The sequence below is a fragment of the Pleurodeles waltl genome, chromosome 11 (genome assembly GCF_031143425.1).
Source record: "Pleurodeles waltl isolate 20211129_DDA chromosome 11, aPleWal1.hap1.20221129, whole genome shotgun sequence".
NCBI classification, from domain to species: Eukaryota; Metazoa; Chordata; class Amphibia; order Caudata; family Salamandridae; genus Pleurodeles; species Pleurodeles waltl.
In genome coordinates, this window is record NC_090450.1 from 983078301 (window position 1) to 983104200 (window position 25900).

Sequence of the window (25900 nt, forward strand, 5' to 3'; positions counted from 1 at the left end):
TGTATTGGGATTACCACTGCAGCTCCCCGAGGTGTGGTATGAGCTCTGCGTGGAAGGCTGAGGATTACTCTGGCTGCCACGTTCTGAATTGTTTGTAGTCTGGCGAGGACTGGGTCAACCAAAGTAATGAGTTCTTCAAAATTCAAGTTCTTCTTCAGGGACAAGAGCACCCCTCTTCTTTGACTGGTGGTTTTGATTTCTTTGCAGCAAGTAGGCAGGGCTAGTTCAGGCTTGGCAGGGTATCTGTGAGGAATCTCCCCTGGAAGAACACAATAGATGACCACTGTTCCTAGACAACAGCCATGAGTATATAAAGATGGCTGAGGGGGGGATTTCACTAAAGCGAAGTAACCTACACTAAAAGGGATGGGCTAATCGCCTCCACCCAAAGAATGACAGGTTTCAGGGAGTGCCCCATAAACACAGGGATGAGACAACGTCATATCCAGCGCAAACAAATACAGCATGCAAGAGAACCGCCATCTTGTGCAGCTATGTAAGCAAAGTCAAAATGGATACCACTAGTTGGTTATAGTAAAACACGTGCACACGCTATCCACATAAAGACAGGTAATGAACACCCCTAATGGAAAACTGGATGGACCGCTGCTTGGGAAAACCAGAAGGACATCCAGGGAGTAGTGTCGCTCAGTGTTTGTACCATAAACGATCTTGTAGTTATTAACCAGCCGGCCACCCACTACAAGGGAGGGGAAGAGAGTAAAAATATAGGATACATCCTCCCATAGGGACCACCGAAATAGTATCCTACACTGGTATGCAGGTCTCCTCAGTGTATGATGTACCAATACTGGATGAAGGGTGCAGCACATGTCCTCCTTCAAATTAGAATGACAAAGCAAAAACAAGAAGATCTGGCACACCCCAGTGACTCTTGGGACTAGTTTCAAGGGTCAGGCTGGGTCATAGTAGTCACCTCTGGAAGTTTGCTCGCAATGGGGGGGGGGGGGGTGGGCACACGTTTCACCCAGGCGGGGAAATGTGGCAAGGGAAATAGGCTGTATAAGTCCTTTGCCCACCAATTACAACAGGTTTTAGGGGAGCGAGCATGGATGGTGTAGATGCAAGCTGGAATGTACGAGATGGAGATCACTAGCGCATCACAAAGGAAGCCACCATTTTGTGCAACACGTTTGCTCGAGTTAGAGCTCTTAACGTTCTAAATTCCTAACTGGACTTTTCTTGCCAAATAAAACAGTAAAACGGTTGACACCAGCGAGCCGGTTCAAAGCGCCACGGCCGCCATGAGCGCAAAGGAGAGACACAAAAGGAAAAAGAAGTTCGCTCGCAGTCAAACATATAGGCAAATGTGCAATTATCCATGTAACAGGGGCAATGGCCAAGGCGGTAACAAAACTTCCCTAAGGAGGGACAAACGTAAAGCATTTACCAACGAAGACAAAGGATTTTTGAAAGGCAAGTCCATGAACCAGTCATAGTGATGAGCGTGCAGTGGGCGTGGTTAAAAGCCCCCAGATAGATTACAACAGGCCAGAGCGCTCAACCTCAAAAGGCTTGAGCCTCTGCACTAGAATCCCGCAGCCACCCTGTGCACTTACCTCATAGCTTGGGTCGAGACGCTGTAGTTGCTCTCACTCAGATTAACTTTCTGAGCCCCTAACAAAGCGCATATATTATGTCCACAAATACTCAAAACTGAGGGCAAACATCATGGGGGAGAAGACAGTGTATCTAAAACAAGTACAACAGTAGGGTGGGCCAGCTTTTAAATGGCATGGAGAAGACTTTTATCCCACATGTGTGCCAGGGAGGAAAAATCAGATTAACCCCTACCACAAGAATGGAATGCTGCTCAACACTGTCATCCTGGAAGGATAAGCACTTGAAGACAAAACAGGAATATTAAAAATGTGTCTGGAGGCACACGCCCTTCTGCTGCTTATGGGGATCCTTAACCCCACTGAAGAGGATGGCACTGCCTGTGTTGTGAGGAATGTCTCATGTTGGGTTATTCATGGGACTTGCAGGCTCGCTGCTGTTTAGTCGTCATGGAGGTCATCCTTTCCTCCACTCGTCTCCTGAGCTGCTTCAGGGAGCACACAAGTTTGTGGCATCTACAAACTTCCAGTATATTATCCTCTGGGGCGCTCTCTATGCCCCAACAGAAGATGATTTACTCACACAGAAATTCTGTTTGAATAAATCTATTTATGAGCGCAAAACCACTTTTGGGAATTGCAAAAAAAATAAAAAATGTCTTCAGTTAAAACTATGATCTCGAAGAGAGATGACGGAGTAATGAAGCAGGTGCTCAACCACTGAATGATTTCACCAGCTCTACCAGACTAAAACAAATTCCGTTTGGTGTGCCATTCTACAAATGTTTTAAAAAGAGACATGCAGCAACATACATTTTAAAAACAATGTTTATTTTGTCAACATTTTAAAAAGTATTCCAGTCATAAATCAAAGGTTGCCACTGATTAAATTACAAAATTAAACAAGTGAATTTAAGTGAAAACATGATCAGAAAAAAACCCATATAATTACTTATTTCACACATCTTGTATACCAAAGGTTTACCAGTAACAAACAAATCTCTTTCACACATCCAGCTGGAGGACAACGTTTCACACTAAGTCAGGTAGGCCTTCATTCCCTAAAAACCACAATGTTCCAAGACAGTCATGCTTAAATCAGATAGTGGGAAGATACAACTCAAACTGGGTTGATCCGAATGAATACCAACAAAGGTGTAACACTTTTCTCAGCACTGGTTTCATCCTCAGTGTAGCCACAATATACACCAGATCTAGACTGGACTACAGGGAAAATTCGAGGGGGGGGGGGGGGGGGGAAGAGGATAAACAGATCATGTCATAAAATAGTCTTCTTTGGTGGAAAAGAATCTATCTGAAATGCTTTCTCTCTTAAGAGTGAGTCCATTGCTGCTCTGCACTGAAAGTACTTTTACAATACTTGGAGGCGGAAAAGCAACTAACAAAAAGATCAAGGCATCCATATTTTTGCAAAATCAATTCTACGTCATGAGTGGCTAGAGCTATTGAAGCCGCAATGTGGGGGCAGCAGACCTGTGAAACACCTCAATGTGCTCTGTAATGCACAAGTTGCAACATGATGCTAGAAAGGGTACTACTGTTGAATGATGATGTGCCACTCTATTTTTCTCATCCTTGTTAAGTCGAGAAACTATACTGCATACGGACTATTCATTTAACGATGTAATTGATGACACGACACAACAGTCATTCCTAGTTTCGTCCCAAATCGTCTGGAATGGAATTTAGGGTTTTCCCAAAGCCCTAGCTATCGAATGCACTTTCGTAGGCCAAACGCCCCCATGTCAAAATGCTACGAATCAAATAACTATCAATACATGCCATACAGGAAGTTTACAAGACATAAACCTAGGAATAGAAAGAGCTTTAGCAGCTGGTTATCCGCCCATCTAGGGCACATAAACAGCTAGGCAGTCTCTATGCCTGGCAAACACTTGCACTTATGCGCCATATTAACAGCACTTGTGTTCAACACGTTGAAAGTAATATCCACCATCCTCTCTTTCCATAGTGGTTAGCAGTGATCAATATATTTTAGAAGAGAAAAAGAAAAAAAAGGTCCACACGGACACCTAGCCATAACCGCTACACATACAACCATATTCAGTTTGCGTCTGATACTAGCTTTAAGGTAACAAAAACACATTCAATGAAGTCCTCACTCTTGGTTATTAAGTGACAATCAGCAGTGCAAAAAAACAGCAATAATAATTCTTAGTATCAAGGGGCAGAACAAAGTGTAATTCAAGAAAGTCGTCAAAGGATGCTTCCAGCTGGGTCACTGCGCTATAGACCCATCTGATTGAGTCAGTGCCAGGTGCACCAAGTATCAGGAGGATCCCTGGAAGAGCTTGCTGAAAACTTAGGACATATTTAGGGAAATAAGAAAGGCAAACATGATTTAAGGAATTTGGGTGTGGGCTGCAAAAGTGAAGATAAACTAGGCAAAGCGGTCTTGCACCGTTTCAACCCTTGGCAGCAATAACAGTTTCTTTAAACACTACTGATAAGAAATGATTTTGGATACCAACTAGAACATTTCAGACAAAAAACAATCATAAATAAATAGGATTATTCAAGCAGCAAGAGAAAGCAAAATTACAGTTGTGTTTTTTCCTGAAATAGTGTCCCTGTGCATGTAAGAATCGAGTCACTTGCATTAAAAATGGTAATGAAATATGGTGCTTTTGTGCAACGAGAAAAAGTGTTGCCCACAACAGCTTAAAACGTGGACAATACATAACATTACTGCAAAAACTGTGCAAGATGAAATAAAGACATTATTTAGACACTACAATAACCCAGAGGCCAGGCAAAGAGGACTCACTCCAACCCTGGCTTCCATTCCTCAACATTGACAATGCCCCCCAAATGACACCCATTCCAGGGGAACACCTAGTAAAAATGTAAGGGATGAATGAAATCTAGCATAAGACAAGGCAATATAGTTCTCACTGTATTATGGAGCTTCACACAGTTCCATAACTTACACAGAAATCGTTTTTGGTGTCTCAGGTAACTAGAAGTAACAGCAATCCACAAGTGATTAAAATGTGTTTCAAACCAAGTAAAAGGTACGGCGAGGCAGTAATGTGCAGGTAGACAGCCAGATACAGCACCGAGGGGAAGAAACTATAGTTAAAGTGGTAACCTAGGGCGAGTTTTATTTAAGTAAGGCTAGTAATTTTCCTGATCAGAATAATGTAAGAGACAGGTTTAAGAAACCACTTCAGTTGCTGTTTGTGCATCACCAACGAGTGTCCAAGAAATCATGTAGTATGTGCCTGGAGCCTCAGAGCTCAAGATTAACAGGAAAGTGACATCACAAGCACCATAAATCCATGGAACGTCATCTAGTGTATCTTGAATATACATATATAAAAAAAAGAGGGCGGGTCACACAGCACTGAAGCAGATTTCGGAAATCAAATTTTAAAAACCCTCCTCGACAAGTTTTTTTTTAATTATTAGGCTGCTGTTTGCTTTAAGTGGAATAAAACGCTGTAGAGTAAAGAAAAATGCTTACACACGCGATACTTATTTGGGTCAGATGGCAGAGAGATAGAAAACAAGAAAAAAAACACTGAAACAAAGAGGGATAAACAAGTGGCTACTATTTTCAATATAAAATGTACAGGTCTTCAAAAAAAGAGGTTTTCGACATCAGGAGTCGGATCTGTGCCACATTCAAATTCCAAATCTGGCCAAAAGAAAAATCCGTGCAACACACAAGACCAGTGAGAAAAACAACATTATGCACATTCCAATCCTGGGTGTCCTCCTTTTGAAACACTGATTTCAACAATGCACTACACCTTCACTAGAATGTACAGGTGGGGAGTTAGCCCCCTCCCGATGTTCACTACTACAGTATTCACAGTGGTTTCTGTCCGATTCCCGTGTGAAGTAGGTCAAGGAGGGCATCTTCATGTGGGATCAATGATTTTTGGCCAGGTCCATAGGCATATCCCGGTAAGTATTTGAGCTCCTTGGTGTGGGCGTCTAGGCACATTCTGAAACTGCCTCACATGGGGTTGGCTGGAACCATGGCAGCTGGTATGGACTCCATAGAGACTTAACTGACGGAACAGACCAGGTAGGCGGCAAGCTTGTCTCACGTACGGGTGATTTTCTCGGGAGGCATGAACCCAGTCTCCCCGAGCACTCGGAGGGCCACCCGTCCATTTGGATGAATCACCAGGTAAGTAATGCTGCCATTGTTCAGGGACATCCGAAGCCAGCCCTCCGGTGGGAACTGCAAAGCCCTGTTGGAAGAAGGTGAACAATACACTGGGTTACAAGACAAGGTCTGAGTAACCAACTTCTGAACTTTTAAGAAGTCCAGCTTTCAAAGAACAGTGAAATAGATAAGTTAAATGCCTTCCTGTAGCTCCTTAGTCTGAAAGATCCAGCCTCAGTCTTACTTTGTTTAAGAAGGAGTGCCAACAGGCATTACGTTACGGGGAAGAGAAAAAGAAACACAACTAATCATATCTGAAGTAGCAGAATTGGATTACAGCTCAAAGACAACTGCACAACAGTGCCCGTCTGGGGTCGCTAATCCCACTGGCCACTTTATTGCAAATAGAGCACCAGATGTGAATGATCAGAGACAGCTTTCTGTTCATGCATTAACTAATCCTACGACAGCTTTCATGAAAATCTGTTCCGTAAGGGCATGCTAAGCCCTGTCTAAGCATGTGGGCAACACTTTGATCAACCACTGCAAATTTGTGTCAAATCCAAGCTTTGCTGTTTTCTGCACAAAGGCATCAGGAAAAATGAGGGAACAAAGGAGCGACATAGAGGTGGTGGATATTTCACAGAGTCATACTGAGAACATCTTTGTTTGAAACAAACATGGGTTGTTTACATGTTTAAATATCAGCTTAATAGTTGCTCGAGTTTTCTGGTTCTTAGAATGGTACCCGGGAGATGTCCTCTGAATGTGGCACATAAAGTCAACGGAAGGGAGGGCAGACATTTGCACAGGTGGCTAAAGATGCCTGCAGGACTCCTGAGGGAGAACTCTTGAACTTGGATCCCATTTTTTACTTTTTTTAAATTTATTTTTATTTATTTTTTAACAAAAGTAAAATACACTTTTTTAACTTCTATTTGTCCTGGATGCAAAATTTATGTATTTAGAAGATTAATCCATACCTCAAGACAGCAAAATAGAACAGATGCAAACCAAGAGTACACATTTTACAGATGAAGCATAAAGTAACCACTGCTTTTGCTCTGTATCAGGGGTGTCCAATGCTGGTCCAGGTCCACCAGGGCCAAGAAAATATTTGTAGGGTAATGGTCAAGTAACTGATTCCAATTTAGAAGGACTCCAGGTAAAAGTACCTCCTGTGGATCTGGTTCAATCAGCACACGGGGGAGCGCATGAGGAATAATGCGAGACGCAAAACAGAATTATGAACCTATTGTCAATTAAATAGGATGGTCTATGTGAGCATGTGCATACTTGGTCAAGTGTCTGAGCTGCAAATACCACAAGTCGGAAGCAAGGACATGTACTTACCACTCTACATTACTGAGCTGTGGTGTCAATAGCCCTTGTGCTAACTCTGGACTTTTCAGAGTGTTTGAGCTCATTCAAGGGCACTTGACAGCACATGTACATTCAGAAAGAGGGGCACCTCTCCGTTCTACACCTGCCTCACATTCATGATACAAGCCCTTGACTCTGTAGAATAGACCTTTTACAAACAAGGAGTCCCCTACTACAGAAGAGAACGGTCAGGCCTACTCAGCTTACCCAAGCACACCGTGATGCTGAAGCCCTACAGTGTGGTCCCAAGCGTAAGCAGTAATTCTACCAAACCTGACTTCATAACCACACCCCCTGCCACAAAGCAGCGGCAAACACTCGAGCTCCCTGTATCCTGTGGGAAACGCAGCCCGAGTCCTTTACTTGACGTTACCTGCAAACGATGTAGCGGATGACATTGGCGTGGCAAATGAAGACCTCGTAGCTGTCTTTCTCCTGCTTGGCGTCTGCTCTGTGAATGAAGCGCCGAAACGCAGCCTCGATACGGGCGCCGTCCTCGTAGTACTGCTAACCACAAGAATGCAAGTCAATAATAAAAAGCACCACTAGCCTCTTCAAATCCACCAACTTTCCCTTCACGGATCACACTCCACCCTTTGGATCAAACAACACTCCCAGTGAGATATTACTCGGCAACCACTGAGGTCATACAGCACTGCTGCTCACACAGTGGCAGAGTACAGAACACCAAAGAATCATCATGAACTTAAGGAAGAGTCTTTTGCACTTCAAAAAAAAGCATTCTATACAAATTCTAGAACTGTGGCATGCTCCCTCCACCCAGTTCATCACGTTTTAGCTCCTGCAACCAGGTCTCAATCAGTGCCCACACATCATGTGTTTCAGTGCATGCAATCTAATGTTCTAAATGCTTTAGTTGCAACTAAACAGACTGTCTGAAGTGTATCTTCTATTCCTTAGAGCGAGGGTCATGCTATATAATAAGCCACCAATCATAAAATTAAGACCTATAAACACACAAATGCATGGGCAAAGAAGCAGCCACAACGGCAGACAAGCCGCCCGGCAGACCAGTGCTGCTTTATAGGAAGACAGCCAAAGAGGTCATGCATGTTAATGTGGATTCACAACAGTCTAACACAGTGCTTCCCAACCTGTGGTCCGTCGACCCCTGGGAAATTTAATAATATTAACATATAAGTTCTCAAGCTTTCTGTAATGACTAATTGGGGGGGGTCCCAGATTCCAATAATGATTCAGTGGGAGTCTGCGGGTTCCAGTACTGATAAAGTGAAGATCCAAAGAAGTCAAAAGGTTGGTAACCACTGGTCTAACAGGTCCTCTAATGAGGCTGTAAAGCAGAAAAATCCCAAAGTCACCACCACCGCATCAACGAATGATTCATTAATAAAAACTTATATCACGCTTAATTCCTGTGTCATTCACACATGATTAGCAGACAGGACTGTGTCCACACGTCTACTCTTCCAAGTCCCTGGAGACTCGGTCACAAAGAGGCAAATACCAAAACTGCTGCATATAGTGAGCCCTGCATGCACATGCATGGATGCAATTATCAAGTAGGATCGTGCTCTGGCCATCTCCCCTAGCATTGGTGTGGACTGTTTCAGGCTTTCCTCGTTCTAAGTATTTGCGACCACCAATCTCGATCTGTTTTCTTTGCCATGAAGGTGTTTTATGAACTCTCTCCTTCAGGTCAGACCAAGCCAGGGTGCTCGAAGTTCAAACAGGCTGTGCTGTAAGCAGTTTGTAGTTTGGCATTGTAATGTGGTGCCAAACAGATGGTATGTGTGATATGCTGTTTTGGGTTCACATGGCATTTAAAAAATAGTTGTAATTAGTTTCAATCATCTGACCCAAATTGTAAGCGAAGGCGTTGCAGAGTCCATGCCGGTTGCAATTATACCTTAAAGGAAAAGCTAATATTGTAAAATGCGTGGAATTTAAATTGTGCGTTGCTTTTGGATTTATTTTGGAGGGCGCCACAAATGAGCGTATTGTATGCGTGGCAGTCTTTGCATTGACATTACACAATCCTAGTCTTACACCAGTTGACTGGTCGTGCAGATGAGACTGGTTTCTGATCTCCTCGACAGCATGGGAGGGAGACACACGGTTTAAGAAACTATGGTTCTGAAGATGTTCCTCTGCATCTATAGAAGTGCTGGGACAGAAAAATCAATCTTGTGATGTTGTCTGTGCATCAAATAAGAAATCCGATTTAAATGTTCACTTCTCATTCGTATTTGTTGTTTTAGCCAAAAGAGATTTATCACAAACAGCACTGACTCATACATTTTGTTTAGTGTATTTTTTTTTTGTACAGGTATCGCTGCTGGAGGGTGGATACCTTTGCTGTCCTCACCGTCTTGTGTTTAATCGATATTTTTTTGTAAAATCATTTTCTTACCTCTGAGTAATCAATTCTATGGTTGTATTCTCACAAATGTCAGGCCTTTTGCATAATTATTTGTTTCTCCATAGTTTTTTGGTGGAGGACACGTGGCTGTAGTGCTTAGGTGTTTCATCCATCAAGTGGCAGGGAGTAATCGTATTTGCCATAACTAGCATTTATCCCTGTATTCATACAGTTTCACATCATTGGGCGCATGCATGCCTGCCACTGAAGCAGCAGCCAACATTTATGCAGCAAAAAGGAGACTCCCTCACAACAGAGGAAACATCCAGTTTATATTTGAAAATGAAGAATCTGGATAAGCAAGTGAGTGAGGCACCCCAGGCCATCGCAAGGTCACCTTCAGAAACGAACAGCAATGTCTGTTTGGAGCCCCTGAAGAGTGAGAGTACTGGGATGAAGCTTCCCCTGGTAAACTGAATGTCCAAGAAGAGGGTGAATTACGTGCCCTGACCTCGAACTTCAGTTTCTAGTTTCTAGCTTGGGGACTAAAGTGTCGGCTGGACTAGCCTCCCTGCTGGACATGAGGACACTGGTAAAGTACACAGAGTGCCAATCATTCACCCTCGTAGGGCCGAAGAGCCCAAGATCGTTTGTGGATCCAAGGTATTGCGAGGGTGGAGCCAACCACTCTACATGGACACTGATATGCCGCACAAACAGGTAATTCGCTCGCCCCTTTCTTGGCAGTTTCTGGATGCCCATCACTGCAGTGACTCAGAGAGGTTTCACCAGAAAGTTGAGCTCACCTCCTGCCAAGGTAGGCTCTTGCACTAAAGCCCATCCTGCTCATGAGCTCCATCCCCTCAGACAGGCAGCCCCCCTCCTCCTTGGGGCAGCTAGTGCCCGAGGAATGAGTAGCCTCTTCTATTGTGACCATGGAGAGCACCACAAGAAGCACCACGGGGATCAGAACCCCAAAGCTCTCAATACAGCTCCAAGCCTCCCCTAAACCAAAGCAGTAGTAGAAGACACATGGCTTCAGAAAAGTCAAGTACTAAAGTGTCTATGTACTGGACATTATGGGGGAGTTATCACTTTAATTTGTCTTCTTAAAATTTGAGAATTCACTGTAAAGCCCAAGCTCTGCAAAATTCCACCTGGTCCTGAATACAAAATGGCAGCTGCATGTTGTCAAAAGGTGCTGAATCTGCAAGCTCACTGTCCACTAAATGCACCCCCCTCCCCACTGGGTGCATTTTTACTACCATTTGCGACTTATGATTGGCCATCAGGTTTCCCCATTCCAGTATGCATTTTTAACTACAATGCCCAACTTGAGAGTAAGGGGATGGGGTTCAAGTCCTTCATCGGCTAATAGCGTTTCACAAAAACTTAAAATGTGATTGACAGAATTTGCAAGTGTCTTGCTGGAAGTAAAACGGCCAAAACATACAACATAACTGACTAGTTTGACGCCCACCTAACACTTTTCCCAAACTGCTAGTATGTCAAAAACTGCTGAATGGATTTACACCAAGCCAAGAAGCCAAAATATTAATGCTTTTATGTGAAAACTTTCGTGCTTAGCTTAGTGTAAATCCGATGAGAATTTCTGCTGTAACAAAGCAAGTCTCTTATGAGAGCAAAAATAGGAAATACATTTTGTGAACCCCCCCCCTTTCACTTTTTGGATTTCATCTGCATGGATATGTATGAGTTAGCATGTCAAAGCTTGGCAAATTTGTGCTGCAGGGCCGCCAAGAAACTGCAGTAAAATAAGCAGCAAGGAAGAAAAGACCTTCAGACCTGAAAGTGTCAATTAAAGGGAATGACATACAAACAGCAATGTAATATATGGGTCCCTAAAACCTGCCTGCTCCCCTATCCGCTTCCCTGTTTCTCCTTCCAGACCCTAGCAGCCCTTAAGCTATTTTTCATTTATTTTAAGGGAATCCCGCTCTGTTGACAAACCGGTAAAAATTCACGCCTTTTGTTTTTTTAAACCCCACCTGAATCATTCATAAGGTGTGCACAAACGTCAACTCGTGTGTATACAGAATGGTGCATGTCAAACATCATGCCATGCATGCATGTTTACATTTTTGCACCTTTTTTTTTTTTTTTTTTTGCTAATGGTGCATAGCATCAGCAAAAGCACTGGCAGCACCAATAAATCAAAAAGTCAAGCTGTATTGGCTTTGCCAATACAGTTTTTTTTCCGGGGCATTGATAAAGTGGTATCCTGAGAGCAGTGGGTGTCGTCAGTTATGGTGTGCACTGTGTGTTGCATACTATAACTGGTAAACTTGTGGGCTTTTTTAGGTTTGTGTTCATAGAACCATAATTCACATTTGACTGTCTTTTCAGTGAAAATCTAGGTTGTATTCTGATGTACTGCACTCCCTTGCATGTACTTTATCTGTGCTGTGCATGGCCTTCAACCTTTAGCTGCGTGGTCTGGCTGCAGAACCTGGGTATCCCTTGTGCACCCTACCATGGCCTTCACACAGCCAAGCCTTGATTGTTTTACTTTTATTTTTATAAAAATTTATTTTTATTAACATTGTGAATTTTATACCTGTTTCTAATACACAATGGTGCCTGCATAACTTCAATCTTAGTGTGGCAAACTTGTTATTTTTTTCCTCATATTTTTCACACTTTCTGAGTGCCCCTTAGTACTCCCGTGAGGTCAAGAATCAGACCACAGAACCTCCCCCTAGCTGTGGAATGTTTGACCAAAACCAATTTTCAAAATAGCAAAAAATATGTTTCAATCCGTTTCATCGGTCAATCAAGTTCCTTAAAAAAAAAAAAAAAAAAAAATACATCAAATGAGAACAACAGAAGCTATGATTTTAAGATACACAAAAAAGGTTAACCCTTTCAAGCCCACCCAGCATCTTTTTTTAAATGCTATCTCAAAAACCACTGACTGGATTTACATCAAAACGCAAAAAGCACGAAATTTTAAGTAAAGTTCAAATTACATGCTACAACTGGTGTAACTTGGTTCACCAGTATCGGCTGCGGCTGCTAGCAAGATTTCGATCCTCCCTTAATCTCTCTCTCTTCTGGACAGAACTGTGTGAAAACACGCAAACCGGATCTTGGATGCATAGGTTACGGAAGTGCAAAACAACTGGTTTTCAACTGACATACACATGGATAATAATAGTATATATATATATACACATACACACACACACACACACACATATATATATATACACACAATTGATATATTTATGCACATTTAATTCTTGTTTTATTCTGAACTTTTTTTTCAAGTTTCTTTGAAATCATTAACCTAAACCCTAGATTGTCCCTTAAATTTTGTTTGACCCCAACCTTTTCCAAATGTTTTCCCTGTATTTATGCATACATATAAACGTACATAAAATCTTACGTTGAGGGTAAGACTTCAAACCACCTGCCCCTGGGGAAAAAACACCCAAGGGCTGCATACAAAAAGACAAGTCGATCGATCCTCTGCGCCTAGTATTTACACCCTGGAGCTGCGCAGACGAGTTCAAACCATTGTGTGTGGAGCACAACTCGCGGGGGATTCTGCCATTTACAAGGATGCTACATAACGCTGCATTTTATGCTGTGGAGAAAGTTCCCGCTTCAAGCGTTCAGGCCTTACTGTACTATCTTTAAAGTTACGTATATCGCCATCTAAAGATCTAGCGCAGTGCTGGAACTTGGGATAACATGCATGTGGAACCCGAAGCACATTAGCGGTTGTGTACTACATGGGAAGGAGCATCACCGAAATCCATGACTCCGCGTCTCCGAGCAGAACCTTTGGCAGGTTAAGAGGATGCACATGTAGTGTAACCCCAAAGCTAAACCTCACAGTTGTACAAAGTTTACACGAACTCTTAGTTTAAAATCCAGTGCTCTGGACAGACACACCAGGTGACTTGACAATCTAGCAGGAAAAATTACAAACTGAACTGAAGTAGACATTGTTACCCAGGCAAAATAAGGGCACAAAATATTTTGTACCACATTTTTAGATACAACTCAAACATTAACAAAATGAAACCCTACAGTAATGAATATACAGATGAGTTGTTACACTGTTTCTTCCACTGTGGTTTTGTAGCTAATAAAATCCTTCACAAACATACTCAAATAGACATCAATGGAAACATCAGTGCTGACATATCAATCAGGGTGACACCACAGCCAGACTCTTGAACAATGCTTTGGGGAGCTTGAGGTATGACGTGGAAGTGCTAAAGCAACAATCGCAGAATGTAAGGATGTTCTACAAAAACAGACTAACACAACATACAAAGCAGGTAGGGGAGGGAACATAGAGAAGCAGTCTTTACCACAGCATCTGGCTTCCAATGAGAAATAGGGGGGTCTGGTGGGATTGGGGCACCCTCTCTCAGCAGGTCTGTGCTGGTTTTCTTCACACCTGCAGTTAACAAAAAAAAAAAAAAAACTCAGTGGACAGTTTTGTCTGTTAAAATGGGTACACTTTTTGTAGCTCGCAGCATGGATGCAAAAGTTGCAAGGATCTGGGATGTCACACGTCATCCTTGGATCGGGCACAGATCAAAGAAAAGCCTCAGAATCAATCATCTTCACCAATTCCAGCTACAAGCCAGGGTGGGGTTTTAAGACAGCCCACTGAGATCCATGCTAACCGGACTTTTCTTGCTACATAATTAAAAAATGAAAAGTAAGACAGTTTCACATAAGCGAGCCGATCCAAAGTGCCACGGCCGCTTTGAGCATGAGCGCAAAGGAGAGACACAAAAAGAAAAAAGTTCGCTCGCAGTCAAACATAACGGTAAAAGTGCAATTAGCCATGTAACAGGGCCGATGTTCAAGGCAGTAACCAAATCGCCCCAAGGAGGGACAAATGTAAAGCATTTACCAATGATAAAGGATTTTTGAAAGGCAAGCCCATGAACGAGTGATAGTGAAGGGTGTGCGGTGGCCACGGTTAAAAGCCCAAACAGATAACACCATGTCAGAAAAGGTGAAGTTATCTCACTCTTGGCACCTGCTCTCCTGGTCTGTAAACCCTACTCTGAGAAGACCAAGGGCCTGATTTAGAGTTTGGCGGATGCAAACGTGATAGATATCCCATATTATGATTCCCACAATATATAATGGGATCATAATACGGCGGACGGGATATCCGTCATGTTTGTGACAGAGTAACCCCATCAGCCAAACTTTAAGTCAGGCACTAAGCAGATTATGAAATGGCTTTGCTGATTCTGACCAGCCATTGATCAATCCTATCTACTGTGAACGGCTCGTAAACCCAACCTAGAACAGTCACAGAACTACTTCTAAGCATGCGTGATAAAAAGAAGTGGTAAAATCACTTGCATTGAAAGCTTTGGTATGTTGTACTTCGCAGTGCTTACCTGGCAGGTACTTGCTGATTATATCTGTAGTCTCTGCTGCTCTGGTCATGGAGGAGTGAACTATATGGTCATATTTAAACCCCAAACTGGCCAGTCTTTGGCCTGTCATTTCAGCCTGCTCACGACCTGACAAAGAAAAACAAACCGCATGAGCATTGTCACTCACCCAAAGGAACAGAATTCAAGGGCCTGAACATGGTGGGTCACCCAGTCTAGACACAAACTAAAAATAAAACGTTTAATTGTTTTCCATCCTTTTCTTCATTTAAAAACAGTACTAAGGCCAGGTGGAGAGGCATTTTTGGCTGATTAATGCACCGGTCATTATTGTGAAAGCAGAGGACCTAAACAGCAGGACATTATTGGGTGGAATGTTACAACTTTAGGCATTAGTGGTTTGCAAAGCAAAAACAAATGGCCCAACACCTGCATTTTGTGACATGCTTTTAAACAGGTTTATACGTCATGACATTTTCAGTTCAGCTGCACTCACAAAGATAGCCATAGGGAATTCTACAGCACAGAAGCAGTATGTTAAGTGAACTCATTTACATGAAGGTTTGTTTCATTAAAGGGACACAGAAACAAGAGACAATAGACTGGAGTGGTAAAAGGTGAAAAGGCACTGAAAAGGTTTTTGAAAACTGCAATCTAACGCGCCAGGTTGAAAAGAGGGATGGGAGCCAGATGATTTCCATAGAAATTTATTTGCTGAAACAGTTGCTGAAAATGTCTACGTCTGCTGGATTACTAAACAAGTACTGCGTTTTATAAATTACCCAAAAATGTAATGCATCAATGGCCACTGTAGCAGAATCCCATCAGTACTATGTTTCTTCTCCCAGCATTACCAAACAAAAGAAATCACATTCATGGAATGAAGAGAAAAAAAAGTTCCTTTATGCAAGCTGTTTTAACTATAATTAGGAGAACACAACCAGAGCCAGGCTGCACAGTACTAAAAGATACTGCACAGTTATAATTCAGTGTGCACCGAAAATGCGTCCAATGGGGGAGAGGGTGCTCTACTGCTGAACTGCTGTGTCTGCATAGTCCCCAAAATCAAACATCTCTTCAGTCCCACAGCACTCGGATTTACACACCGTTTATTGTTAGTCAGCAGGCTGTATTCAGAGCATCAGTGATTAAAACCCTTCTTACTGATAATGCAAATCAAGCTTCAGGCAGTTATCCTTTTTAATTAGAGATTGTGACAGCTGATGGTAAGCTAACGGATGTAATTCAGGACTCGGGGTGGCTTAGCACGCCATTAATCCCATACAAATAAAATCACCAGCTGTCCTCGTGCAAGGGGCATTTAGTATATTATAGTACCCCGTTATTGCTTGAACAACCCAAAGAATTATCCTTTCCTCTAAAATATGTTTTGCAAAAATTGAAACTAAAAACCTATTCCTGTCTCTAATGATAGCCCGATATATTCAACAAATGTTCTGTGGAATATTGAACTTTAAAACGCATACAAATGTTTGCAGGTTGGTACAAAAGTCTTAACTTTGTTCTATATGACCCCATAGTTACGTAGCAGCTTGCAGAGATTATCAAGCTCATTACCCTGTCCATATCATCATAATTGTGGGAAAAGGAGGCACTAGCTTCCCAGAAAGCAGCAGAAAATGACATTAAAATACAACGAGGTGAACAGAGGAAGTGGGCATGAGCTGTGTGTTGGCTTGAAAGTGGCGAAGGGGGCAGGGGTTCATAATACCAGCAATCTACAAGTCTTTCATTTAGCGCCATATAAAAGCCCTCCTTCTATCAATTCTCAACCTCGCCGCTATACAAAGTGACCAGGCCATAACCTCTAAAAGCAAGGAAATGTGATGGCACGAATGAGATGCGCCTGTGCTACCTTTTACAAATGTACTCCTAGTTTGTATTCTCTTATATACAAGAGAGAAACATATCCGCTGTAGAACGGATTCTTCCTTTCATCAGGACCCAAAACTTGGCAAACTCACCCAGAAGTGTCAGCGTCCGGTCTGCATCAGCACGCCCATCCAGTTTGTACTGGGAGTGACGGACGAGAAAAATGTGTCTGGTTGCTTTGGCCTTGTGCTTGTTGAGTTTTGAGGCCAGCTCCTCCTCTCCAGTTTCCTCATTTCTCTTCCGGAGGTTGATGAGCGACAAAGGCTCACGCCTGAAAGACAGAGGTGCTATGCTCAAGGCAACACATTTATCAAGTAGAGAGAAAGATCACTGAAAAATATATATTCTAAGCTTTCTTTTGTGCACTTGTCTCCATCTTTTGAAGACAAGCCCACATTCATCACAACACGGATTGCCACAACCGCCCACAATTTTCCTATCAGTGCAAGGGCCTTGCACTGCCCACTCAAGAGGAAGGCACAAACCTGGGGCGGTGGACCCTTGTTAGACCTGACAGATAGCAAAGAACTCTGATCTCAAAACCACTTCCTCAGTACCACTGCAGACCTGAAGATGCACTTACATTACACCTTCTTCCACATACTTCAAGAAAGGCTCGAAAGGCATCCCTTTTGGGTGTCCTCCTGAGGAAAACCTAAGCTAGCTTCCAACTATAGCTCTTCTATACAAACAAAGAATGTAACCATCCCTGTTAAATGGCACCTTCCCACTATCCAAAGCTGAATGCCATCTTCCTACATACTGCTTCTTTCGCATGCCACATTTAGAAAACTGTAGAATTCTGAAACATCTTTTTTCTAAATGTGGATATGCTAAAAATCTGGCATGGACCCGGCTCTCCAGGACCGACTTGGCAGAACCCTGTCATAGTCCACCAGGACAGGCCCATGATTCTTGTCGCAGAGGCATCACTACTTGATGAGTCCTTATAGGAGATTTCTTGATTAGCATTCTTTGAAAACCAAATCCCTTCTAGGAACTTAAAATAAATAATGGTGCGGTTTAAGGGCTGCTGAGCGGTTCAGTCTTGGAAGCACAGGTGCCTCAAATTTGGACAGAGACAAAACCCCAAGGATATAGTTGACAACGATTTTGGCTACTTAGGTTCATCTTTTGTTCATGAAATAAGTGCCTTCTTTTAATGATTTACATGTCGGACCTTTGTTCCCTCACACAAACGTTAATCAAATAGCAAACAGGACTACAGATTCGAAGACTAAAATACAAAGATTCTAGATGGTGACTTTAGGTCTGTAAGAAAGGTTCCCTCTGCTGTTGGTGTGCCATAAAACACACATTTAGCGTTAAGGTGAGAAAGTCAAGATAACTGAAAACCAAATCCATTCTACATCTGTGTAAACTATGAACTAAGGACTGAAAATCCTCATATTTGGGGGAAGTTATGCTTCTTTTGCATCTATGGACGAAATCTTAAAGTGTGGCATATTAGCCAGCATGTGCAGTTGGTCTAGACTGTTTTTTTTAAAGAAAATACCCATTACTCACTAGCTACCTCCCTACATTGCGGTGAAATCGAGAATGACAGATCAATTCCAAAAAAATAGATTCCCTTACCATTAACAGAGAGGTAGAAATATCCATAAAAGCCCTGGCATTCTTGAGAGAATCTGGTTAGATAACCGGAAGCCTCTCTTATGAACCCAAGAAGTATTTTTTTTATTAAGTGAAACAGCAGAAAGATATATGGATTATTTTTGGAGAAACGTGACCAAAACCAGTTAACATAGCTCAAAGAAGTTACCTACGGAAAACATGTACTTCCGCCCCCTCCCCCCAACTCACCCATTCCGCTGCCCCCAAAGAGTCAATTATTAATGGTTATGTCACAGGCACAGAGGGACTGGAATGACCGATTGAAGATTATATGCCAGCTATAGCATGGATCCCAATAATATAACAGCATGGTATTTTTATAGCACTTAATGGCAAGGGCAGGGAACCTTTGAATGAGTCATAAAAGTATTACCACTACCACAAAATGACTCACTTTATTCAACTTGGAAGGGCAAAAGACAGAACGCAGCTTTAAGGGTACCAAACTGTGACTTGCAGGTTGCACAACATGTCAGCTGCATGTGGTCAACCCTCTAAGTTATTCTTATCAGTTTGAGGATGTAGACAGCAATCCAAGTACATCATCACACTCTGACTAGCCTTCGCAATGTTAAACATTGGTAGTCTTACATTTTCTATTTCCATAGTTAATTAACAAACTTTGCACCTGTCTCCAGGAATTCTTCTTCTAGTCAATAACAGCCGCTTTCAAATGTCTTTTTTAACCAAGGGGTAAAGCATGGATGACGTGTCATCATGGTACATCATGGTTCTCGAGCTTATCACTATAAAAGATTAATGTTTCTCTTATAGATGCCTTTAGTGTAAACCACTGCCATAGTTCCAATAATTGGGTCTATGGACCCACCTTTCACTCTCCTCTCCTCCAGGCTTCCACCTATAAAACAAGGCATCCCTTCCAAGGGCATGAGCAGCCAGCTTTCCTTATATGTATTGAAATTCACCCCTTTTAAGAAGGAAGCCATAAAATTTACTTACAAGCCCCAAACCGCTGCATCGGGGGTGTCTGTACTAGAGCCGGTAGTTTGGGTGGCAAACCTGGAAGAGAGAAAGAGGGATAACAGAGACCAGCAGCAGGGGAAAACAGGCAGCAGGTAGCACAAGTTCTAGCCCAGGAGTGAAGGAGGGGTTGATAGTCTAACAACAAGAAGCCAACATCCTCAAAGGGGAAAGGAAATATTTTGTTGAAAGTAGCAGCAACATACCCATTGTAAATTGACAGTAAAACAAAACAAATAAAAGGTGTAAAAAGCAACAGAAAAAAGAAAGAGAAATGGTAATGCATTACTTCTCTGAGTCAACACTACAGTAGTAGAGGACGATTTCAGCATCCACTCCAAAAAATCACTTGCTTGGTCAGGAAAAAAAAAAAAAAGGAGGAGGACCTGATGTTGAATAATGTTGTCTGACATCTTTGTTGGTAGAGTTTTGTGGAGAAACTGGTAGAATTTGCCAGAAAAACATACTGGTCAGTTCTATACAAGTTTAAAGAGGAAAGCTGCACTCCCCTTTTGCTTTCCATGTTATGGAATAAGGAATTCCCCAGTATTTAAACTGTTTATCTTTTCAAAGCTTTTTCCCCATTCAAACCAACATCTAAACACTTTATTTTTAGCTTGAGCGTACAAGTGTTTTGACCTGTTATAAGTATTGTGGGCTTATAACCACTACCATGTCACGCGCTAACTTTCACTCGTTTGTGGGCTTGCCTTTCAAAAATCACTTGACGTCATTGGTAAATCCTTTATATTTGTCCCACCTTTAGGCTGTTTTTTTCACACCTTGCAGACTGCCCGTTACATGGATTATTGCATGATTGGCGATATAGTTCAGCGTGGGCTATTTATTTTGTCTCTCTCCCTCGTGCTGCATGGCTGTGCTTCTCACAGCGTGAGCAGGCACAACAACGTGAACTCGATCTGCGGCATTAGAGCGCTAGTCACATTGTTCAAAGGTACCTAATCAGAGTCATTTCTTGTGGCGCTCCCCTTAAAAACACTAGAACCTGGTGAATGCTTTAGGTAAAACAGAAATCCTCAAAGCGATATCGGCTCTCCTGGCACAGCGAAAGAGCTGCTAATACAATATTCACTGCACTCAGGAAAGCTCAACCTATAATGCTTTGCAGGGCATTACTTTTACAAAACATTTTTGCTCATAACTCAGCCTGTGGCACCAAAACGTTCACAACAACGTGCCCTGTCTACATCATCTTTGGGTACCCACACTAGGTTAGTGGGAACCCTAAAATAATAACCCCTCCCACCATCCAGGGTCTGTTTAAGCTCTCTCATGGCTGAAATTTTTATTTTACAGCTGGGAATAGCTTATGTTTTAAGGGCCTTATTTGTAATATCATTGTGATAGGCCTGCTACCCCTGAATATATGTAATGCACTATGCCCTCTAGGGGCTAAATATGTAGTTAGGCAGCATTATGTATTGCCATTTCCTTTTTGTGTGGTTATGCCCTCTCGGGGATAACTATATAGTTACATGACTATGTTTCTTACAAATGCTCTTTTCATTGAGGTGTCCTAAAGGGGTTGTTCTAAGCAATAGTCATATCAACATTAAAATATGCGTGCCATGTTACCTCGCCCCATAATGCTTTGGAGGGCATTACTTTTACAAAACATGTTTGCATAACTCAGTCTGTGGTGTCCCTAGGTCAATAGGACCACCTTCAAAACGCTCTGTCTACATCATCTCTGGGTCCCACAATAGGTTAGCAGGGACCCAAACATAATAACCCCTCCCATCATTCAGTGTCTTTTAAATTCTCATGGCTACAACTTTTGTTTTAACATTGGGAGAAGTTTTGTTTTAAATGACATTTTTGTAATATCGTTGCAGTAGGTCTGCTAGCCCTAAAAAGTGCACTCTAGCGGCTAATTATATGGTTACACTGCATTACTTTTTCCTGTTTTTTTTCCAAGGGGTTATCCCCTGAAAGGGCTAACATTATAGTTACATTACCATGTTTCTTACAAATGATATTTTTGTTATAGTGGCCTCTAGGGGCTGTTATGAGCATTACAGTTGCATGCCAAACGTTTCTGATAAATGTTTACATGATAATTGTATATGTTTTAATAACCCCTCATTATTACAATTATGACCATAATTCATGCCAACTTAACATCCTTATTACACTATGACTGTTTGAACACTCTTGATATGTTAGGTGACCCTTCTAGTTTATTTCTCCTCTGTGGCTGTATTGAGTCTTTTTTGGGGGAATTGTGTTAGCCAGCCAGAAACTGTGATGGTGGGGTGGTGAAAGTGGTATTCTATTGGAATTAGCACGGCAGAGTTAAATTAGGATGCTAAATATAATATTTTCATTTTTTGCTGCAGATAAAGGAAAAAGGTAAACTGAAGTGCTTTAGTTTTATGCAGGGCCACTGGAATTATATGGCAGAAAAAGACGAAGTTATGAGGCAGGGTTGACCTATTTATGTGGCAAGAAAAGTCCAGTTATGAATTTACAACACCAATAGCTCTAACTCAAGCAAATACAAGGCCTATTGCATTGCAAATGCTTGCTTGTAAAGTGCCATCAGTTAGGGGCTGCCTCAGATCTCAATGAAGCGAGAAGAGAAGTAACAAGGTATGTAGCAGGCAGATAAGCTGACATCTGGGTACTTAATCGTCCACTAAAAGTGTGATGCCATAGCATTAGGTCAAACTGGGTAAGCTGCAAGTGAAATATGACCCAGCTGCCAAGTGTTTCCAGATTGGGTCTGAGTGTTTCCAATCTTGATGCCAGCTGGTGATGGAGAAGCCAAAGGCTGGCTGGGGTTTGCAGGTGGTCAGAAGGCAAAGAACGGCACACACAGTTACAGATGTAGAGGCAGTGCATCGTCAAGTTCGGGTAGATGAAGAGGGAAGGGGTAACTCCTAAAGGACGAATGGGGGCTTTAATATTATGTTACAATGTTAAAAGTAAAGTAAGGCCATCACACCCATCGCTTTGGATTTGTCGTTCCAATGAGATATCCGCAATGGGCATGCTGGAGATATTATGCCATGGGTCTGGTGGTGCTAGCTATCTTACTTCAAGACACTTGTGGTTATCACACGCATGTTGGAATGCTACTTTAAGGCACTCATTCTGGTAATGGGTATGCCGAACGTTATTTCAAAAGTCTTGTATCAGAAACAGCGAGGGACATTTTGTAGAGGTTACTTTAAAGAGCATGTGCCAGTAGGGCATGCTGGAATGTTGCTTCAAGGGACGTGGGCCGCTAACCTTCATGGACTTACTGCAGATCTTAATTTAAAGAAGATGTGCTGTCAACTGCCCGGGGACTTGTGCAAATGTTAGTTCAACTCACTTGTGTTGGTAACAGGCATGCTGGAATGTTACTTCAAGGGACATGTTATGGTACCTCCTGCAGACATGCTGCAGGTATTAACTCACAGGACTTGTAGTGGTAACGCATAACTATGTTGCTGATGTTACTTCAATAAACTTGTGATGGTAACATGCATGCTGAAAAGTTACTTCAAGAGACCCGAGACCGCAATTGCCCTGGACATACTGGAACATTACTTCAATTTGAACCTGTGCATGTAGCTGCCACGGCTATTGTGCAAGTTGACGTCAAGAGTTTTGTGCACGAAAAGGGCATTCTGCATCGTTGTTTCAAGGGTCTCGTGCTGATGTTTTCATCTGGCATTCTGGTAGAATGGCTCGTGCAGAAGCACTGGCTCCCGAAAACAAATGTAACCTATGTGTCACAAGTTGAAGCAGAGCAAGATGAAAATGGCGCGCGGTCATTCAAGTATGTAACGTGGTCACCAATTATTATGTGCACATTCAATTTGTGTGGTGTTATTTTTATTATAATAGTATATTATTAAGAAACACTGGCTTTTCTCCACTTCGAATACTACAACACAGGATTTATTTAGGATTCGGATTTGCAGAATTGGCCCTCCCGCACGTCTAAAAAAAACACTGAAAGGCTCTTTCATTGACATCACCGAGGTCGGCTCCTGGGCATCACCACTACCTACATAATTAGAAATATCACCCGTGGAACCGAAAAAGTTTTTTTGGGAAAATATACTCCAGTGATAGAGATTATCCTCCATGGTCACTGTGCCATAAATGTGGAAAACGGAACCACTGCCTCGGGGCTCCAAATGAGACAAAGACTTGCAATGTTTACCTTTCAAACTAACCAAATGAACCTACGTAGTGGTCCTGTAACACATCATTCACGATGTGGAATTTCAGTGCAGGCTAGGCCATGTGGTTTATTTTGTTGCGCTTGTAAAGAAAATAAAACAAAAATAACTGTGTCTTGAAGCATACAGAGACATGATAGATTAAATACCAGCAGCCGTCGGGGACAAAGACCCTCCCCCACTCTCTGCAGACAGCCTAGTAAAGGGGGGAAGAAAATCAATCCATTTCCGCTGTGCCATGTGAGGCCTTTCTCGATTACTTCCTGGGCTAATAACGAGTTTTTTTTGCAGATCGATGAACCACGGTTTAACGGCTTTCCCAGCACAAGGCGTAGAGCAATAACTATTGCATGAACTTTGAAAATACCCCATTTATTTTTAAACTCGCTTCTTAGGAGGCTGGTGTGTGCTAAACTCAACTCGCCAGACAAACTCGACGCTCTGAGACGTACAAAGAACAATGGTGAACACCATTTAGGTAACATAGTTTGTCCCAAATCTGCATTTCTTGCTGGACCGCTCCTTCTTAGAAACCTGTTTGTTTTGTCAGGTTATTGCACACAAAATGAAATAGTTGCTCTGGTTACCAAGGGTCCCAAAACGCAGTATGTCCAAATTGGAGTTATGCTCAACTACAGCAAAAAAATAATTCACTAGGCAACACTGCAGAGCAGATTTACGAAATTAGCTATAAAGGGAAGATTTATGCATAAGTATAGTCTATTTATGTAAACTAATACTTTTCCAAAATTAATCCTCACATTAAGAACCCATTGTTCCGACATAACGCCATAGCAGTTTACAAACCTCCACAAACTATTTCAGAAATACCTTAACAGAACCCTTTATATTGATATCTACGCAAAACTAACCCAAAACTCAAACCTTTTTTTTTTTTAAAAAAGCAGTAGTATTAGAGGGTATCTCTTACCAGACATACATTTATTGTAATACGAAAATTCTAAAAGGGAGTGCCCCCAAAATACCAATTTGTTTTCTGCTTGCCTCGAAGACTATACATTTTCAAAGGTCCTGCAAATACACTCAACTAGTTACCCTCAAGAAATCCCTTGTACCTTACCAAGTGGGAACATTTCCTACAAGTACCTCTGTGCAATCCTAGTTTGCCATTCAGAAGTCCTGCAAACCTCTCATATGTGTCGGAATCTCATTAAAAATGTCAGTATAATCCATGACTGTTCTATATTTCCTACAATACATTGAAGATTATCGTGAAAAAGGTCAAAAAATACGACGGCACTTTCCAAATAATGTGCCTGCTTAAGGATGCCCTCAAAGATTTTATGAATTCGGTTTGAATTCGTTAAAACACTACAGTACTTCCTAGAAATACCTTGTCTATAGCGCCCACCCCAAAGCACTACACTTCACAAGACTTCTAGGTACTTCCATGCCTGCTTACGTCATAATGCGTGCATGACGTCAGCGCACGAGAGTTTAAACGTCATCAAAAGTCGCCCACCGGGAAGCTTGGCTCACCTGTCCCAGTTGTTATCCCAGCCTCCTCTCCCGGGCGGCTCCGAGGCTTTCGGGGCCGGCGGTGCCGGTTCGGCATCCGCTGCCCACGGCTTCTTCACCACGGCCACGGCGGTGAGCAGGGCCGCCGACCCCCCGGCCAGGCCGCAGGCCAGGTGCAGCGCGCGACGGAACGACATTGCCGGAGGAGGTCGAGCGAGAGGAGGGACGGAGCGCCCGCAGGGACAATCTACCGGAGACCTGGGAGCGTCGCTGCTGCGTACGGAGCCGGCGGCATGGAAACTGAAGAGGGACTGCTGCACCCGGAAGCGCCGGCGGCCATGGAAACAGAAAGAGGACATTGAGAGCTGGCGGTGCGAGCCAACTAATTACCGGGTGAGCCGAGCCTTGCGCCTGGCTCGGAGGTTCGAGCCCATGCACGAGCCGAGCTCTGAAAGGGTTTGCTTTGTGAATCTTACCACAAACCTCATGTAAAATCTAAAGTCCCTTCAAAATTAAAAAAAAAAAAAAAAAAATCTTCAACATATCCAGGCTTTGTCATTAATACGTCACCTTATGACACTGCATTGAGAAGTACTTATTTAAGTGATAGTTTTTAAACATGAACTAGAAGGTAAGACAGCTGTCATACAAACCCTCAACACGACTTATATTGTTATAGAGCAACAGTGGCAGCCCGTCCTTTAGGGTGGAGAGGCCACCCCCCCTACCTTTTGCCCCTCATGAAGAGTGTCTGTGAGGCTGAACAAAGGTCAGACTGACAGACACTCTTCATTTTCAGCTCAGACATCCGGGAGTGAGACATGCGTGATAGACTCCTGGCTGCCTGA

At 42.6% G+C, this 25900-nt stretch overlaps 1 protein-coding gene across 4 annotated transcripts; it reads right to left on the bottom strand.

Annotated features, from left to right (window-relative positions):
- Positions 1-2390: 2390 nt before the first annotated feature.
- Positions 2391-25516, bottom strand: PGAM5 (PGAM family member 5, mitochondrial serine/threonine protein phosphatase). Of its 4 annotated transcripts, none has more exons than XM_069215269.1 (7): positions 25074-25513; positions 19354-19413; positions 16851-17029; positions 14869-14994; positions 13813-13901; positions 7499-7632; positions 2391-5827 (listed from the first exon to the last, which is right to left on the bottom strand). In XM_069215269.1, exons 1-7 carry the CDS (start codon positions 25409-25411, stop codon positions 5677-5679), a joined length of 1077 nt encoding a protein of 358 aa, XP_069071370.1. In that variant the 5' UTR covers positions 25412-25513; the 3' UTR covers positions 2391-5676. The 4 variants fall into 4 exon arrangements, with proteins under 4 accessions (XP_069071370.1, XP_069071372.1, XP_069071373.1 ...); XM_069215271.1 differs by having other exon boundaries at positions 7499-7629; positions 25074-25511; XM_069215272.1 differs by lacking the exon at positions 19354-19413 and having other exon boundaries at positions 25074-25516.
- Positions 25517-25900: the final 384 nt, after the last annotated feature.

What these genes read in the sequence shown, in the direction of transcription:
- PGAM5 (XM_069215269.1), bottom strand. Translation starts at nt 25,411, where the DNA reads ATGTCCTCTTTCTGTTTCCATGGCCGCCGGCGCTTCCGGGTGCAGCAG. An exon ending in GATGCAGCGGTTTGGGGCTT is followed by an intron (nt 17,030 to 19,353) that starts GTAAGTAAATTT and finishes TCTGTCTTTCAG; the next exon opens with GCGTGAGCCTTTGTCGCTCA. An exon ending in CCGGACGCTGACACTTCTGG is followed by an intron (nt 14,995 to 16,850) that starts GTGAGTTTGCCA and finishes TTTCTTTGTCAG; the next exon opens with GTCGTGAGCAGGCTGAAATG.